At 35.4% G+C, this 17699-nt stretch overlaps 1 protein-coding gene across 4 annotated transcripts in view; it reads right to left on the reverse strand.

The window, feature by feature from the left end:
• Nucleotides 1-12945: 12945 nt before the first annotated feature.
• LOC122806653 (serine-rich adhesin for platelets-like) overlaps nucleotides 12946-17699 on the reverse strand; it is a 162129-nt gene continuing 157375 nt past the window's right edge. For all 4 annotated transcript variants that reach the window (XM_044077254.1, XM_044077252.1, XM_044077253.1 and 1 more), the window contains one exon: nucleotides 12946-15787. In XM_044077254.1, coding sequence (XP_043933189.1) covers nucleotides 15740-15787 — 48 coding nt within the window. In that variant the 3' untranslated portion in view covers nucleotides 12946-15739. The remainder of the gene's footprint in view (nucleotides 15788-17699) is intronic.

A 17699-nucleotide genomic window follows, 5' to 3' on the forward strand; every position in this document is an offset into this window, starting at 1 on the left:
GGGGTGCAGGGAGGGTTACAACTTTGTGTTGATAAAGCTTGCTCCAAGTGCATCTGCAGATAGGTATCAACACTTGCTTTTCAATGTTATTGGGCCGGCATTAAGCACGTCAACTTAATGTCAATTGAACAAATGCCACTGCTTCCATATTTATTCTCTCTCTCTCTCTCTCTCTCTCTCTCTCTCTCTCTGTCTCTCTTTCTCTCTCTCTCTCTCTCTCTCTCTCTCTATATATATATATATATGGGTCTACTTCTGTTAATTGACAACACAGTTTGTTGAGTAACAGAACTTCGGACCCACTTAAGCAAAAGTGCACTATATCGAAAGTACACTTTCGCTTAAGCCGGTCACAGTGGGGATAAGGAAATATATATTTTTCCCCACTGTAATGTGATCTCGGAGTTGGTATATTTAAGTAGGGGGGTATGGGGGTGCAGGAGGGGCTTGCCCCCCTGCATAAACAGTTTTAATGTTTTTTTTTTTTTTTTTTTTGACGATCGGCTTAAGCAAAAGTGCACTTTTGATGTTGTGCACTTTCGCTTAAGTGGGTTGTTATGTTTCTTGTTCGAGATTTTGTAATTTCGATCAAGAGACATAAACCTATATATATATATATATATATATATATATATATATATATATATATATATATATATATATATATATATATATATGAGAATTTATTTGTTTAAAATGACAGCAACATCAGTTCACATTAAATCAATTCTGCATGTTGAAATATACAAATATCAGAAAAAAAAACCTAATTGCAAAAAAAAAAAAAAAAAAGAGAGAGAATAAACTTTCTCCTCCTGCAATCATTAAAAAATGGAAAAAAAAACCTCTGTATTCCCTAATAAACCATTCAGTCACACTTTGATGTCTGATTAGCAGTACTGCTAGAGAAACTGCTTTTAGTAAAGTAAAATGTAGGGCTGGGGATAGGGGCAAGGACAGGGACATAATTATGGTTAAGTTTAGCACACATGAGTAAGGATGCACAAATATGATGATAAATGAATATATAGATCTTTGCTGTGGTCGGTGAGTGTGGCTAAGACAGTCAGCAGACTCAACTAGTGTTCTGTCTCTGTAATTTATTGTATTTTATTTTATTAAATTGAAACCTGCAAGAGAAAGCCACCCCTGAATATTAAAGCATATTTTCCCTCTGACAGTTTGTAGCTAAATCACTAGAGACCATTGAGATAACATTGATATCAACTGCTTTGAGTAACCAGTACTAGTACTTACTGTACAGTGATATCAGCTGCTTTGAGTAACCAGTACTAGTACTTAAAGTACAGTGATATCAGCTGCTTTGAGTAACCAGTACTAGTACTTAAAGTACAGTGATATCAGCTGCTTTGAGTAACCAGTACTAGTACTTACTGTACAGTGATATCAGCTGCTTTTAGTAACTAGTACTAGTACGCAGTAGTGGTGCTGCGGTAGCGTTGTCGCCTCACAGCAAGACGTTGACCCATTCGACTCTCAGCTAGAGTGTCTTCTGTGTGGAGGCATGTGTGAATGGGTGTGCCTTCATTGAAGGTTGTGCGTCAGGGCTGGTAACTCGGCACGTAAAAATCCACTACCAAACATTAGCGGACCGGAGTTCGCTGTGCACCTAAGCCAAAAGACACAGCAACAACTAGTACTTAAAGTACAGTGATATCAGCTGCTTTGAGTAACCAGTACTAGTACTTAAAGTACAGTTATATCAGCTGCTTTGAGTAACCAGTACTAGTACTTAAAGTACAGTGATATCAGCTGCTTTGAGTAACCAGTACTAGTACTTAAAGTACAGTGATATCAGCTGCTTTGAGTAACCAGTACTAGTACTTAAAGTACAGTGATATCAGCTGCTTTGAGTAACCAGTACTAGTACTTAAAGTACAGTGATATCAGCTGCTTTGAGTAACCAGTACTAGTACTTAAAGTACAGTGATATCAGCTGCTTTGAGTAACCAGTACTAGTACTTACTGTACAGTGATATCAGAAAAACTATCTGCTTTTAAAAAAGTGAACTGCTCCTCATTATTTAAAGTATTACTACAGGGCAGGTGAGCACACACACAGCTTAGTTTTTCTGGCTGTAGTAACTTACATTGGCCAGCAGCAGACAGCACAATGCCAGCAGTCTTCCATATTCCATTTTAACTAACAATAGTACCAGTAGCTTTTAGTTTAATGTTATTTTAACTCTCAATAGTTCCAGTATATGTAGGTTTAATTTTGCCAACCACACTCTAGAGTTTTATTTAACCCCTAGTACATCTTCTGTACCCTTTGTCTCCTGTTTTTAAATTTATATCTTTAACATTTCCATCTCTGGCTTGCTCTCTTTTTACCTCTTCAGCTCTGAATTTCTCAGTTGCTTCCTTTCTAATTGTTATTTTCAGTGCTGTTTCATAATGCTGACCCGACCATGTCAGCACTGGTTCCAACCAGCTAGGCCACTGTGATATCCATCTCCAGTCTCTCTCTTCAACCCCTCTCCAGTTTCTTTCACTTTCTTTTCTTTCCACCCCTCCCCTAGGCTCTCTAACTTTGCCTTCCTTCCTGTGCTGCAATCTTTACCTCTCTGAACCACTCTAATCCTTTCCCTGTACCACTGCTAGAACCTCCCCTACCCCCTTGCATACTTTCCTCTGAACTTACCTTCCACTCCACTGATTTTTTTTTTACCTTGATTCTTCTGATTTTTGAGGCTCACTTTGCTCTCCTACCCTACCTCCAAATCTCACACACCCCAATACCCCTACACTTATACTTAGCTAGCCATCATACTCCAAAAATCCCCTCCCACAGTTTCACCCAGTAAAGTAAGCCTACCCTTCAGAGTTTACTGCTAAACATGACTTATCCTGATAAACTACCAAACAAGTAACCTAAACCATAATCTCTTACTCAAATAAACTAACTTCCCAACTTAACTCACCCCTCACTTCTACTCTAATAACCAACATCATGACCCTCACCCTGTATCCCTGCTTAGTCAAATAATACTTCTAATTACCTTAACTTACCTAAAATATACCACCCAACCTACTAATGCAAACCACTCTCCCCATTTCACACCACCACTACCCCAACCTCTACAAAGTACATATCTACTGTTACTCATATATCTCCAAGTCTCTACCCCCTCAACACTAGCATGCTCTTCCTCTATAGACTCATACCTAACTCTAAAAACACTGTTACAGTAGCCTAATGTCCTCAAAACTCTCTACCTGTATACTACACCCCAAACAAACCAAATACTTCATCCATAATCTTATCTCTATCCTTCTCTCCTGGGACATCCACCCAAACCCAGGCCCGTCTACCACACTGAATCCAACCCCCCAACCCCACCCCACCCCCAAGTAACAGGCAAATCCCTCCACTTCTCAGATCTAAATGCTCAGAGCCTATGTAACAAAATTCCAAACCTTCATGCCTGGCTTTTACATAAACAGCCCGATATTCTCTCCATCTCAGAAACCTGGCTTAAGCACCACATACAAGATTTTGAAATAACTCCTCCCAACTACCGCATGTTAAGGAACAACAGAACACAAAAAAGGGGGATGGCGTAGCACTCCTTTACTTAACATCCATCTTAGTTACCCTTATACCAAACCTTTTTCCAAATTTGACAGGACAGAAATATTATCAGCCCTACTCCACCTAAACAAGCATAAACTGATATTTTTTCTATCCCTCTATATTCCCCCTGGAGACAATATCTCATCCCTTGAAGATATTCCCTCCTGGGTCTCTACCAACATTACTCATGAAACCATAATCCTGGGGAATGTGAACATAAACTGCGCCACAATCCAATCTCACACTAAGTCACTCAATATTAACTTGTATAACTTTACACAACTAATCAATTCCACTACCAGGCCTTCCATGAGCTGCATCACTGGAACTACAATAGACTGGATTCTAGTATCCTATCCTCACTATATCTCTGATAGTGGTATTCTCCCAGACCCATTAGCTGACCACTTCTCCACTTTTACCCATCCCCCACTTCCATACAACTAATTCACACCTATATTTCCACTCTGCCTAAAGAACTTCAATTCTGAAACTTTCTCAAATGCACTAAAAAGCACAAACTGGAACCCATTAAAGACTCTTCCTCTAGATAATGCAGTGTCCTGTCTTAACTCTACTTTCACAAACCTGCTCAACTCCTTTTCCCCTCTAAAAACAAAATGTATAAAAAGTAACCCTCTATCCTGGTTAACCAAAAACACCTTAGCTACTATGCAACTCCATGACAAAGCCTGGACACATTACCATAAACATAAAACCACTATCGCCCTAAACATATATAAAACACTATGAAATAAAATCAAAATACTTATTACCTCAGACCGCAAAGCCTATTTCTCCACTCTCCAAACCAACCACACCACCAATCCCAAACTATTTTGGAAAGGAGTCTCATCTCTCCTCAATCCAGGAAAAAAAAAAACCCTTGCACCAGCTCAAATGCCTCTGACATGGACTTAACCACCCAATTTAGCTCTTTCTTCATAGAGTCCATTAGCAAGCTAACATCGTCCTTCACCAACACCTCTACAACCCCTCCTCAGTGTGCACCCATCCCTTCCTCCCCTAGCATCCCTTGCCCCCAATCTCCACCTTTCTCAATCAATCCCATTTCTATATCCACCATAAAAAAATTATTTTAAAATTAAAACCTGGTTTTAATGCCCCTGATGAAATTCCTACTTCCTAAAAGTAGCTGCAGGAGCCATTGCTCTTGCTATCAGCATACTAATTAATTGGTCTGTCTCAGAAAGCCAGGTCCTCCAGCTCTGGAAGAAGGCCTTTATTATTCCTCTCCATGAAGGTGGCAATAATAATGACATCCCAAACTTTTGCTCTGTCACCATCCTATCCCCTATTTCTAAGTTACTTGAAAAGTATGTACACCAACAACTCTTACCCTACCTCATCAATAATCAGCTTCTTACCCTCACACAACATGGCTTTAGACCAGGTCATAGTACCTCCACTGCCCTGCTCCCCTTCCTAGAAACAATCAACAAAGCCCGCGACTCTGGCCACTTCATATCCACTTTCTTCCTTGACCTCTATAAGGCATTTGGCACTATTTCCCACAACCTCCTTCTTACCAAACTCTCTAAACTTAACTTATCTCCTTCCTCTACCCAGTGGTTCTCAAGATATCTGACAAACAGGCAACAAGCAGTTAAATGGAAAAAAGTTACCTCACCCTTCCTTAATACATCCACAGGTGTCCCCCAAAGTTCCATTCTAGGCCCAGTATTATTCAACATATTCATAAATGATTTCTTCCAAGCCATTCCAAACTTCAGTCTCATCCATTATGCCAATTATTCTACTATAATCTGTTCCTCCACTTCCATCACAACTCTTAACAATCTAACACAAGCCACCTTCTCTTCCACTGAACAGTAGATGCTAGACAACCATCTAGCCCTTAATGCAATCAAAACAAAACTTATGTTATTCAATGCATCCAAAACCTCTTTCCCAGACAAACAATCCTTCATAATTACCAGCAAAAATTATACCCCCTCTAGAACTAGTCTCTGGCACAAAATTACTAGCAATTATCATTGAAGATCAACTAAAATTTGACAAAGATCTACAAGCAAATATCAAAAAAACCCATAAAAAATTAGGTATGCTTTACCGCCACAGTCTTTTTATCTTTCCCACCACCAGGATTAGATTAGCTAATACATACTTCATCCCTTCCCTTTTATCTGCTGTGTCTGTCCTAACCAGTCTACAATCTTCCCTCAAAACAAAACTCTCATCTTGTTATAACAAAATATCCAAATTTGCAGCAGGTCATAGAGCTTCTTATCACCACTGTAATTCCCTTCACCAGCTAAGCTGACTAGAATTACCAAACTTCCTCACATATACCCAGCTCATCCAAGCACACAAACTCATTCATAACCCAACTCTCTGCCCTTCCCTAGCAAATACCTTTGAAATGCACAAGTCAGATAGAGTCCTAAGATCCAATTGCTAAAACCTAATTAAATTGCATAAACCCACACATCCTGCTGGGAATCACTTGATGTCCTTCTCTCTTGCATGCCTCTGTAACTCTATCCCTTCTCCCATCTGCACCACCAGCAGTCTCTCCTTGTTTAAAAACTCACTGCACTCACACCTTACTTCTCAATGGAAATGCTTTTGCTCTCATCCAACCTAATTCTGACCACACTTTCTTCCTAAATTTCCAGACTTATTTGTTGCATCTCACTACCCCCTAAAGTTCTACATCCCTTCGGATGTATTCAACCAACAACTAAAAAATTATCTCATTGTAATTGCCTTTAAAAAACACATCCACACACATTACTACTTATTGAATTAACCTGATGTAATTTTGCTAATGAAAATCTCTTTTTTTATGTCTGTATTATGTAACATTTATTGTGTGATATGGATTTGTACTATCTGAAATATGTATTTAACATTTAATTGAAATGTATATTATGGATTTGTGCTTTTCTGTACTATGTATTTTTATTTCTCTGGAGCTTTTCTCCCCAGGACTCCATTGAAAATGGGCTCCTTGTAGCCCAATGGACTATCCTGGAAAACAAACTGCAAATAAAATAAATAATAAATAAAAATATCAGCTGCTTTGAATAACCAGTACTAGTACTTACTGTACAGTGATATCAGCTGCTTTGAGTAACCGGTACTTGTACTTACTGTACATTGATATCAACTGCTTTGAGTAACCAGCACTAGTATTTATTGTACAGTGATATCAGCTGCTTTGAGTAACCAGTACTAGTACTTACTGTACAGTGATATCAGCTGCCTTGAGTAACCAGTACTAGCACTTAGTGTATAGTGATATCAGCTGCATTGAGTAACCAGTGCTAATACTTGGTGTATAGTGATATCAACTGCTTTGAGTAACCAGTACTAGTACTTATTGTACAGTGATATCAGCTGCTTTGAGTAACCAGTACTAGTACTTACTGTACATAGCCCATGGATTAGCTGCACGGCCTTTTACTATGAAACTAGCTGCACGGCCTTTTACTATGAAACTACTAACAGAAACGTTCTCACAGGTAGCTGGACTCAAGTAATATTTAATAATGGATTTATTACTTTTGTCTTAACCAAAGGCCTCCTTAGAAAAAAAAAAACATGCATTTCATCACATGACTATTTATGACATTTAAAAATTATATCAGCTGGATATAATGATAAAAAAAATATGTGTTCAATAATTTAAAACTGTTCACTTTATTTAAAATATTGTTGTTTCAGTTTTAACAAACATTTAATATTAAAAAGAAACATTTATACCTGGCAGATATCCTGCATGTAAATCAATTTGCCGTCTTAATTCCTTATACTGTAACAAAATAGAAACACACCCTCCCCTCCCCTAGTATCCAGTTCCAATTGTTGAGGAACTGTAAACATCATTTATATTGTTTGCATATGACTGTGTATTTATATAAGGCATGTTTGCTATTGTTATTCTTGATACTATTGGAATGTTCATATTTATGTTTACATAACCCTCTCCCTTTTTCCTACATAATATGAATTACACCCTGAGCAAATAGCCATATAAACTAGCCATGAAATGTTACAGTGGTACATACTTTATATATATAATTCTTTGCTTATGCTCTAGCATAACATACAGTCCAACATTAATAAATTTGCATTGAACACAGAAAGCACACTTAAATGTATAATTTTTATGAGAGGTTCAATGCATCTTAAGTAAAGCTCCCTGCATATCATTATCCAACACTTTTTTTTTAGATTCCTAGCGCTCCTGCTCACAAAATGAGCTTGTCCCTTAAAACAGTGGTTACACTTTCCTGCCCTAAAAGTAACTTCTAGCTGTTCTTCGTTATATATTTTTTTTATTTTCACTGTCCCATGTATAAGAAAATATTCTAGTACATTCATAGGGTGGCATTATATTTTTGTTTTTATTTTTATTTATTTTTTTGTTTTTGATGATTACCACAACCTTCCATCTTTTTTTTAAATGGAAATAAAGACATCATGTTTTTTTTTAATAGTAAATGTTTTTTAAAACTGAAACACTATTTTTTAAATTAAGTGATACATTTTAAAGTATTGAATAAGTATTTTTTTATTTATTCATATGTCAATCTGATGATATGACTTTTACAAAAATGCATAAATAGTCATGTGATGAACTGCATTTTGTTCTGAGGAAGTCTTAAGATGAAAGCACAAAACCCAGTATTAAAGATTATATGAGTCCAGGTGCTTGTGAGAATGTTTCTGTCAGTAGTTGTTGTTTTCTTATGTTATAGTACATGCTTACTTGTGCTTTTTATAGCATTTTACTATAAGACAGGGTCAGAAGTGAGGTATTAATAATTAGCATAGCGTCTTACCTCAACTGCTGATATTTCATTCGTTTTTTAAACTTTAAAGAATTTATTTCAATAGCACATCCATTTTACTAACAAAATTATTATACATGAGATGTTCTAAGGTTAAAAACATATTTTAATTGTACATTATCTGGTACAGAAATAAAGAATAAAGATTCAGGGAAACATACTTATTGTGGAACCAGTAGTTTTCTTTTTATCTGCAGATGCCAAAAATACCTTACCTCTAATAGTGAATGGGTTAAAGAAATTATATGGAGTCTGGCTTTTGGCTGCATTTAATTCTTGTTGTACTGTTGGCATCTTACACACCTCTAAAATCATTCAGCATAAGTAGACGTTTGTTTCTATGGGAATTCATAAACAGAGATTAATTATTTGATACTGGCTTAGAGACAGAAACTGAACTGTGATTTATGAAAGAGCTATTTTTATATAAGAAAATATTTAATACAAATTGCTGTGTTGATTGAAATTTACTAGCTATTTTAAAGTACGGCGTGACTGAGATTTGCATTTCTTCTTAAAGAGCTTACGATGCTAGTATCATGAGGATGATGAACACTTAAGCAAATTAAGACAGAAGGTCGCGGTAGCTGTTGTTTCAGAGATATAGTTAAATTGTGTTTTGCACTACTTTAATACAATAAATGAAACAGGCAAAATATTAATTTACCACTGAAGATCTCTTATCAGCTTTACACAATTAAATATAAGAAAGCTAACCTAAGAAAATCTGTGCTCTTATGCATTTAGTTCTAGAATAACAGGTCTAGAAAATTCACTTTGGTATGGCAGTTAGATTTCCAACTTTAATTCTGTAGATCAGCATCTTTAGGGACTAACAATCACATTTATTAATGAAATCTAAGACTGAGCAGTGGCTATTTTTGCAATCTTCTTATCCAATAAAATTCAATGTCTCCTTTGTTAATTTCATGTAATAGCTTTGTGCATGTCCAGAACCTGGAGAACAGAAATGGTTAAGGGTGCCGCCGTTTCACTGAAAGAGATATGCTTCCTCAGATCTAGTTTTTCAAGCAGGCTAACAGATTTATTTATGTATACTCTAACAATGTGGTTAAATAAGTAGGTAAAGGTCATTCTGAGCTTATTCACTGGTGGTAATACAAGTGTTTGATTTGTTTAATTGGTTATGAAATAGTTCATTATGACTCAAGTTAAGTAGGGGTATTTGTGGGAATTATTGATCAATAATCAATTAAGACATCCTTAACAGTTAATTGATAGTGGGATTTATAACTTAATTTGAACAACTAAACCAATTGGAGCTATTTGAACTGCCAATTATTTGAAAGTTCACTGAACTCCATTTTTTTTGTATTATAATTATCAAAAAAAATCTCTCAGATTTTCTTTTTCACCATTTTTTTCAGGAGGGGGGGTGGCAAACCCCCTGCACCCCCATGGGGTAGACTGTATCTGCACATACCTACTAACTTAAATATAATACTCCAAGATCATACAATACCAGAGAAAAGTGAAAATACCTTACCCCAGTATTGTCTGATCTTACTGTCAGCACTCCACTAACATACTCTCCCTTAAATGTGCATATTATTTGATTTAATGGATACAGATGTCATGCACTTAATAAGAATACAATTTGATGGCAACACATATTACCATGTTTATATAAGCTGGTGATGGAAAATCTCTCCATATCATGCCTTTAAGGGACTCACTTCCTTCAAAAACACTTTCCAACTTTTTACAGAAATCATTTATGAGACAGACAGTTCTAGTTAAACATGTTTGCTTAATCATTAACAATCCCAGTTACTGCAGTCCCACTTCTTCCCACACATATAACCCCTAGCTTCTCCTGCCCTTAACTTCACTTTTGCCTTATTCATGTGATAATGATTTAGGTGCTTTCCTCACATTTTAATTTCTTCCATTGTCTAATTACATTTGAGTACACCCATTAGTTTTTTAACACATTCTATATTAATTTCCTTATTTCAAACTTATCCACTTTCCATGTTAGTTTCCACAAATTAGATATTTCTGTCTTAACCAAGTTTCACCACATTATCTGGGGTTAAACAGCCCCAGCCTACCAACTTTGCCACCTACACATAACTCTTACATGACCCTCACTTCACATCCTACAATTCAACTCCTTGACTATCTTATTCAAAAACTTGCACATCTTTGCATTCCCTGTAGCACTTGTATATATTACCTAAATGTGTAGCCAAAGATTTCTTCATTTAAGTTCTACATTGAATGTGTTGTAATATTTCATTAGGTTATAGTTGATAAAGTGGGCTTCTTTTATGAAGTCTGAAATACGTTCTAGAAGATCTGATTAAGTTTTCTAGGCCTGTAAAGGGTTCACAAGTCATCTGGAAAACCAACCCTTCAATCCCTTTTTATTCATTTTGGCTTCCATTTTCATCCAATAGGCAAAGGAGTATAATAATAATGCAAAGTTTTTGGATCTCTAATCGTAACCCTTTTACTAAACGCAGTCTCAGCATATTAATTTGAGAACATAAATAAGTTAATGCATGCTGACGACGTGTTTATTTGGGATTCTAGCTGATTACCATCTGCCACTGCCTCTAAATTAATATGACACAATACAAATATACAAATAATTATGGAAATGGAGTTATAAGTCAGTCTTAGCAAAAACCAAAACATTGTACTCAGGACATGAAAACATTTCAATAGCTTCCTAATGAAATACAAAGATTCATAATGCCAAGTCCAGAAAACACAACACACATACATGACTGAAAAAGTAGTAAAGCAAATATTGAACATTGCTCTTCCCTTTAAACCTTTTTTGCATGCAGAAGGGCTCCCTGCACCCCTGATGTGGGGTCAGCCCCTGCATATACCCAGAACTTATATATACCAACACCAGGATCTCCAAACCTCCAGAAAAAAAGGGGAATAATCTTATGAAAGAGCCATAAGTCCAGATTTTTGGTCATTTAGTCATCTACATGTCGGGACCTGACATTGTAAGTCTTGACATTTTAAATTTTTACTCTTTCAATGTGGTGAAGAACAGCTACTTTACTTTAAAACGATATTCATAAATCTATAAATAAAAAGATTTTGCTGTTTTCTGTCATACAGGTATAAGGTCTTAATGAAAGAATCAAATCTATTTATTGAGAAAAGTATACAAGTGTGACATGTACCTTTCAGTTGTGGTTAACAAAGCAGTAAACAATTTAAGCAGACTCCATATGACCCTAAACACAATCTACCATTTTGTGACTGATGCAACAAGGAGCCAACATTAGTGTACTATTTTAGTCTGTGGTAACTGGTTCCCTATATACCTGACAGCAAAAATATAAATTGGTATATTAATTAAGGCGCAGCTCAATTGGATCTTTATACATGTTATTCATGACTTTAGCAATACTTCACTTTTGATAGTGATCTAAAATGAAGCACATCTACAATACAACTTTGTAGTCTCAATCATTCACTATCATGCATGACTAGAGTGAGTTCATTTACTGGACTCAAAATATGTAATTCTATCTCTAACAAAATAAAAGCACCATCCACTTTCCCTTTGCTTATTAAAGAATTCAATGATCTGTGGTTTGCCTCTTGCAGAACAAGATGTAATGGTTGAGGTACATAACTCATGAAGTTTAGTTAAAGTAAACAGCCCAGCCAGATAAGTCAGGGAGCAAGATAAATCTAGATCCCTCATATTACAATTGTCTAGCTAAAATTCTTCACTTAAGGTTTATTTACACATAAACATGCAAGTCGTACTTGACTCTGGTAGTTTATGGGCTAATAACCCAATTAGTAAAATTCCATAAAATCAAACAGTAGGGAGTCTTTTGGGGTACCTTCTTAGTTTATTATTCTGGTTATTGTTCCTCAGTGATCAGTTAAACATAATGTAAAATTCTTTCTGTGAGAGGCGTTGATACTAGAGAAAGACCAAAAGTCAGCATTTTTCCCACATGGAATGGGCACACAAAGTGTACAATAACTACCTTAAGTAATGAAGCCTGAGCAATACCTGTGCTTCACGTTATAAAGGATCGATCAAGAGACACATGGTCAAAATAGCATCTTACTGAATATGTTGTGTCTTTCGGCTTTTCCCAGTTAGGGCTCGCCACAGCTGAACTCTGGTCCGCTAATGATTGGCAGTAGATTTTTACGTGCCGAGTTGCCAGCCCTGACGCACAACCTTCAACGAAGGTATGCGGCATTCACACATGTCTCCACACAGAAGACGCTCTAGCTATGAATTGAACAGGACAACATCTTACTGTGAGGTGACAGTGCTACCGCAACACCACCACCGCAGAATATAATAGTATTAAATGAATTTTATAACACTATACTCATTCGTACTGTATTATTTATTAACATTGTTTTAAGATGTCATGACTGAAAGGGGTCTAACTGTGCAGTTGACTTTCCTGTAAATTAGAAAAAGATAATAATAAGAATGAATAATGATAATAGTATAAAAATGCAATAAACCCACTGAGATAAATGTTATATTTGATATTTTATTTATAAAAATAAAATAATTTGTGTTTTGGCTTTCCATAAAAAAAGTTCACATTGCATTCAGCCATTATATAACAATTAGATAGGCAGCTTACACTTTTGTCTTCCAAAATGTAAAGTTCTGCTACAGATGTAGCTCTTTTTAGTGAACCTTATCTAACCATAGATAAAATATTAACATTCCAAACCCCCTCATTAGTGGAAAGAAAAAGCAAACATCGTTGCAAGTGAATAAATAACATTAGAAATAATTTCAAACATTTTGTGAGATAGCAGCAGCCTGGTGAGTAGGATTCAGAACAAATCATTTAACTGACCATAAGTAAATACATGGATAAAACTGAGACAGTTCAAAAGTGTTCAAACAAAAATATGGCTTTTGTATTCAAGTGCACATTTACCAGGGTCCCTTCATTTCAAGCACCATGAATCAATTTCATGCTTAAAGATGCAGATGATACTGGTTTTATTAATTATTTGCTTCATATTTAAGAGGAGTAAGCATTTGATACAAGTTATAGAAATCTAGAAAAGTAATACTCCAAATCTGGAGTGTAAGTGTTACAACAAGCATGCATATCAAATATGAGCATCCTATACAAGTTTTTTTTTTCACAAAAATATCACATTCACAATCATTCAAGAATGTGCTCAGAAATATAATAATGTTCAGAGGTCATTTTTTCTTATGTATGTTGCTTTATGGTGCATTATCGGATAGTATATCAACATTAAAATGTTCATTGAAAAGTATTGTAAAACTATGAATGTTAATATATTTATAGCTTAAAGTGGGACATCATATATATATTGCATTGCTTTGTATATATGATGAATACATTGTCTTTTAACATTTTAAGAGTATCGTGTTATATAACGCATGGATTGGCATCTTATACATCAAGGGGTCTCTGCCTCATTTCTCCTGCTTAAATGACTTGGCTTTGATTTCCACATGACCCTTAACAGGAGTACATGTGCATCAGGCAAGGGATAACTGAAGTAATTTTAATGTGTATTGCCTTGTAGTATCTAAGATATATTAGTCACAAGTTTCCAAAGTTATGCAAGACATATTGTTGAAAGACAGTGTGTCATAATCCTCAGTGACTAATGGAGAAAAGTGTTGTTTTTAGAAGGTATATTATATCAATACTTTACGCAAGTAATGTCATTAAATAAATATTAAAATGTCATTCAGATATATACTATGAAACAACATTGCAGTAATACCCAGATATATTAATTATGTAGCAAAACTGTCATATTTACAAATTATTAAGCTTAGTTCAGATATAAAAGTGCATGCTGCAGAAATATTCTCATTCATGGAATATATATTTGATCTTCTTGAAGAATGTGAGGTTATATAGAAATGCTATCATTTCCAAATATATTAATCTGACAGTAACAGAGAACCAACTGAGCTTAGCTGTCATTGTTATTATTTTATGTGCAAAAATCATTTTCTATAGCTACTGAGGCTGCACTTTTTATTCTAACAATGGGATATTTCTGGTTTCATTACGGATTAGAGTTAGGTAACACAGAACTGCAGGCATTAACATTGCTACCATACAATGCCTGATGGTTCTGGTTCAGTTCTTAGGTGGGGTACATTCTCTTTATGTCCTCCTTTTATCAATTTGGACACACAAGAGGGTTTGGATTTTCCACATTCCAAAGAAATGTTGAATCAACAAATTAACAGAACTTCAAATTGCTCACAGGTAAGTATGTGTGTGGGTGTGCAGACACGTGTATACAAGTGCAACGCATGTCCACATTTCTGTATATCCGTTGATAATCTGGAATCCCACTTAGGATTGACACCATTCTTTATACCCACTACCTGCCTGGGTGTGCTCTGGTTCCTATATAGTTCTGAGAAGAATACACATCTACTGGAAAATGTATGAATGGATGAATGAATGAATGAATGAATGAATGAATGAATGAATGAATGTAGGTCAGTACAGACAGGCCATAGTATTGTTAGATCAAACTACCCTTCTTGCCACAAAGAGAATCATCCCCTACATCCAGGTAAATCATGCACTCATATTCCTCTAGCCCTAGAGCAGTCAATCATAGCAGTTTTACTCATATATTTAATCCTAATAAATAATCTTCTGGAAGAAACACATTTATAATATTGCTGGTACTTGTATCATGTATACATCACCTTGAGTCAGACAAGTCAATGCCCTAAAAATGAAGTGAATACTTAAAGCTTATAAAGTACGTACAGCTTGTTTAGGAAGTAACCAGTCTTCATATATCTCAGTGCATATACAACTTCATTTCTGTATGTGTTTACTGACAATACTGACACAGTTTTTAAATAAATTATATGACAGCAAAGAGAAGGGTAAATTTAATTGGCAAATATGAGGGCTATATGCTTTAACAGCATTTGAAGAGTTCATGGTACTTCATTTCCAGCCGTTAAAAAGATAAATAATCTGTTAATATCTTGGGCACCTCAGACTCTGCTGTCCCTTTTTCCTTATCCATGTTTATAAATGTGCAAATATTCCTTCTGATGACTATATGCAGTCAGTTTAGTTTAATACACAATAAAAAAATGTGATACTGGTTACCAAATATGCATGCATTCCAGGCTGAGAATGTCATGTAGTCATTGCACCATTGCTTTATGGTCATATGTCACAGAGTCACATGATCCGTGGAAGAAGGACAATTCATTCAGCAGTTTCACATCATGAGCATATTATTCCATTACAGTTCTATCCTGCCATTTCTTCTGTCTTCAGTCCAGGTAGCGGCTTGCTTTCTCAAAATCATATGATCCATGTGACTACAGAATAAAAAGTGTACAAATAATTAATGCTATAAGTATCCTGGTTTTATTAATTCTTAGTAATAGTTTAAGCATGTTAGAATGACTGAATCATATTTGCAGCATAAAAGCCAGCTATCTAATATAAAATGCTTAATGAGTCATTATCAATTAGGAGATCATCTTTGATTCTATCTAAGCACATTCTCCATATCTGTCACACTGACTCATACGGATAGTGCCAAACTGGCTCCTTTCAGGTATTTATCACTTTATTATGGAACGTCTGACTTCACAGAGAAAACACTTTAGCAAAAATTTAATTAGTTATGCATACATTTTTTGTAACTGCTACCATTTCAGAAGTAACATTTTTGCTTATTACAGTGCAGAGTTGATAACCTAGTGCTTTTGTTCCTTGGTTGCTACCTAGTGTTGACCTTATAGAATCACAGCTTAAAATTATGAAATAATGAAAAATATTAGACCTTCTAAGCAACATAGCCTGAACATACGCATTTCTACTACAGTATCTTAGAATTCTAGGAATGAAAGAGACAGAGACAGAGAGAGAGAGAGAGAGAGAGAGAGCAAGTGAGACTGAGATAAACTTAGAAAAGTAAGAAAACATAAATTAAGTCTATACTAATATTATTAGCATAATCAAGGAAAATCTAGACTGAATAAAAATGTATTTTGTTTCCTACACGTATCTTTCTTGTATACAAATATTCCCTTTTCTCCTGGCTGATGCAACTTTGGTGTAGTATATTCAGATATCAGGAGTGTTGAGCCAGAGCCTCATACTGGGAGGTATTTAGAGTGAAGCTGTTTTACAAGAATAGTTTTAATGTGTTCGGTTTTCATTCAGCTGCGGCATAATCAACTATGTTAGTGAGACAGTGCACACAGGATACAAGCTAGCAGTTATACTAGCATTAGTATATCAGAGAAGATCCCGTTTTAAAAGGATAATATACTACTAGAATTGGATTTTTTTTCTTTACACAATGACATTATAATCACTTTTCCATTCACAAGTATTAATACTAAAGAACTGTAGTCTTTAAAAGGCTTTTGCTGAAGAACCTGCACCGTTTTGCCTACTGCCTTTTTAACTGTCTTATTCTATGTGAAATTAGAAATGGGTCTCAAGAACTTTATAAACTGAACAACTCAAAACACACAAAGAATTTTGTCAAGCAACACTTGTATATAAACAAACCTAAACAAAAAATGCATTAACACATGCAGTGGATGGACTAAACACCAAACTTCAGTTTATTGCAGTTTAGCAGTTTCTTCTCTACAATGAGCCAAAATTTCTTCAGATCTGAAAGCATACTCATTTATAAGTTTTATATAAGCAGTATATTAAACCACATGACACACAACGTCCTATCAAGAATTACTAGTTTCAGTACATACTTAAAGCTAATAAAACTAGGATTTTCCCCCTTCATTAAGTGAAATTTGACATACCAGCTTGTTATATTCTAATTAAGTAGCAAATACACATTTTTAACCCATTACAAGTTTCTGAATGTCTAAATAAGGCAGTTATAGAGTTCTTGCCTTTAATGGCACAACAGTGTTCAGTGTTCATAACTGCGTCATAAAATGACTGAAGAGAAGGAACATTTTGATTAGCATGCCACAAAGTAACTAACGCAAGTAAAATGGTCATTACTATCAACATGTCTTTCTCTCTGCTCTATATACACATAATTAACGTGTCTCCATTACTATCCAAACGTCTTTCTCTCTGCTCTATATACACATAATTAACGTGTCTCCACATCAGGAATGTGATTGCAATAAAGGTAAGTCTTGCAACTGTGAAAAATAAAGTGCAAGAAGAAAGTGCATCTCAAAAACCTGCTGTAATGCTATTAAAGCATTTTTGCAGGAGGGTTTTACCCCGTTCACC

This window comes from Protopterus annectens, chromosome 7.part0 (genome assembly GCF_019279795.1).
Source record: "Protopterus annectens isolate FY-2018-M chromosome 7.part0, PAN1.0, whole genome shotgun sequence".
NCBI lineage: Eukaryota > Metazoa > Chordata > Ceratodontiformes > Protopteridae > Protopterus > Protopterus annectens.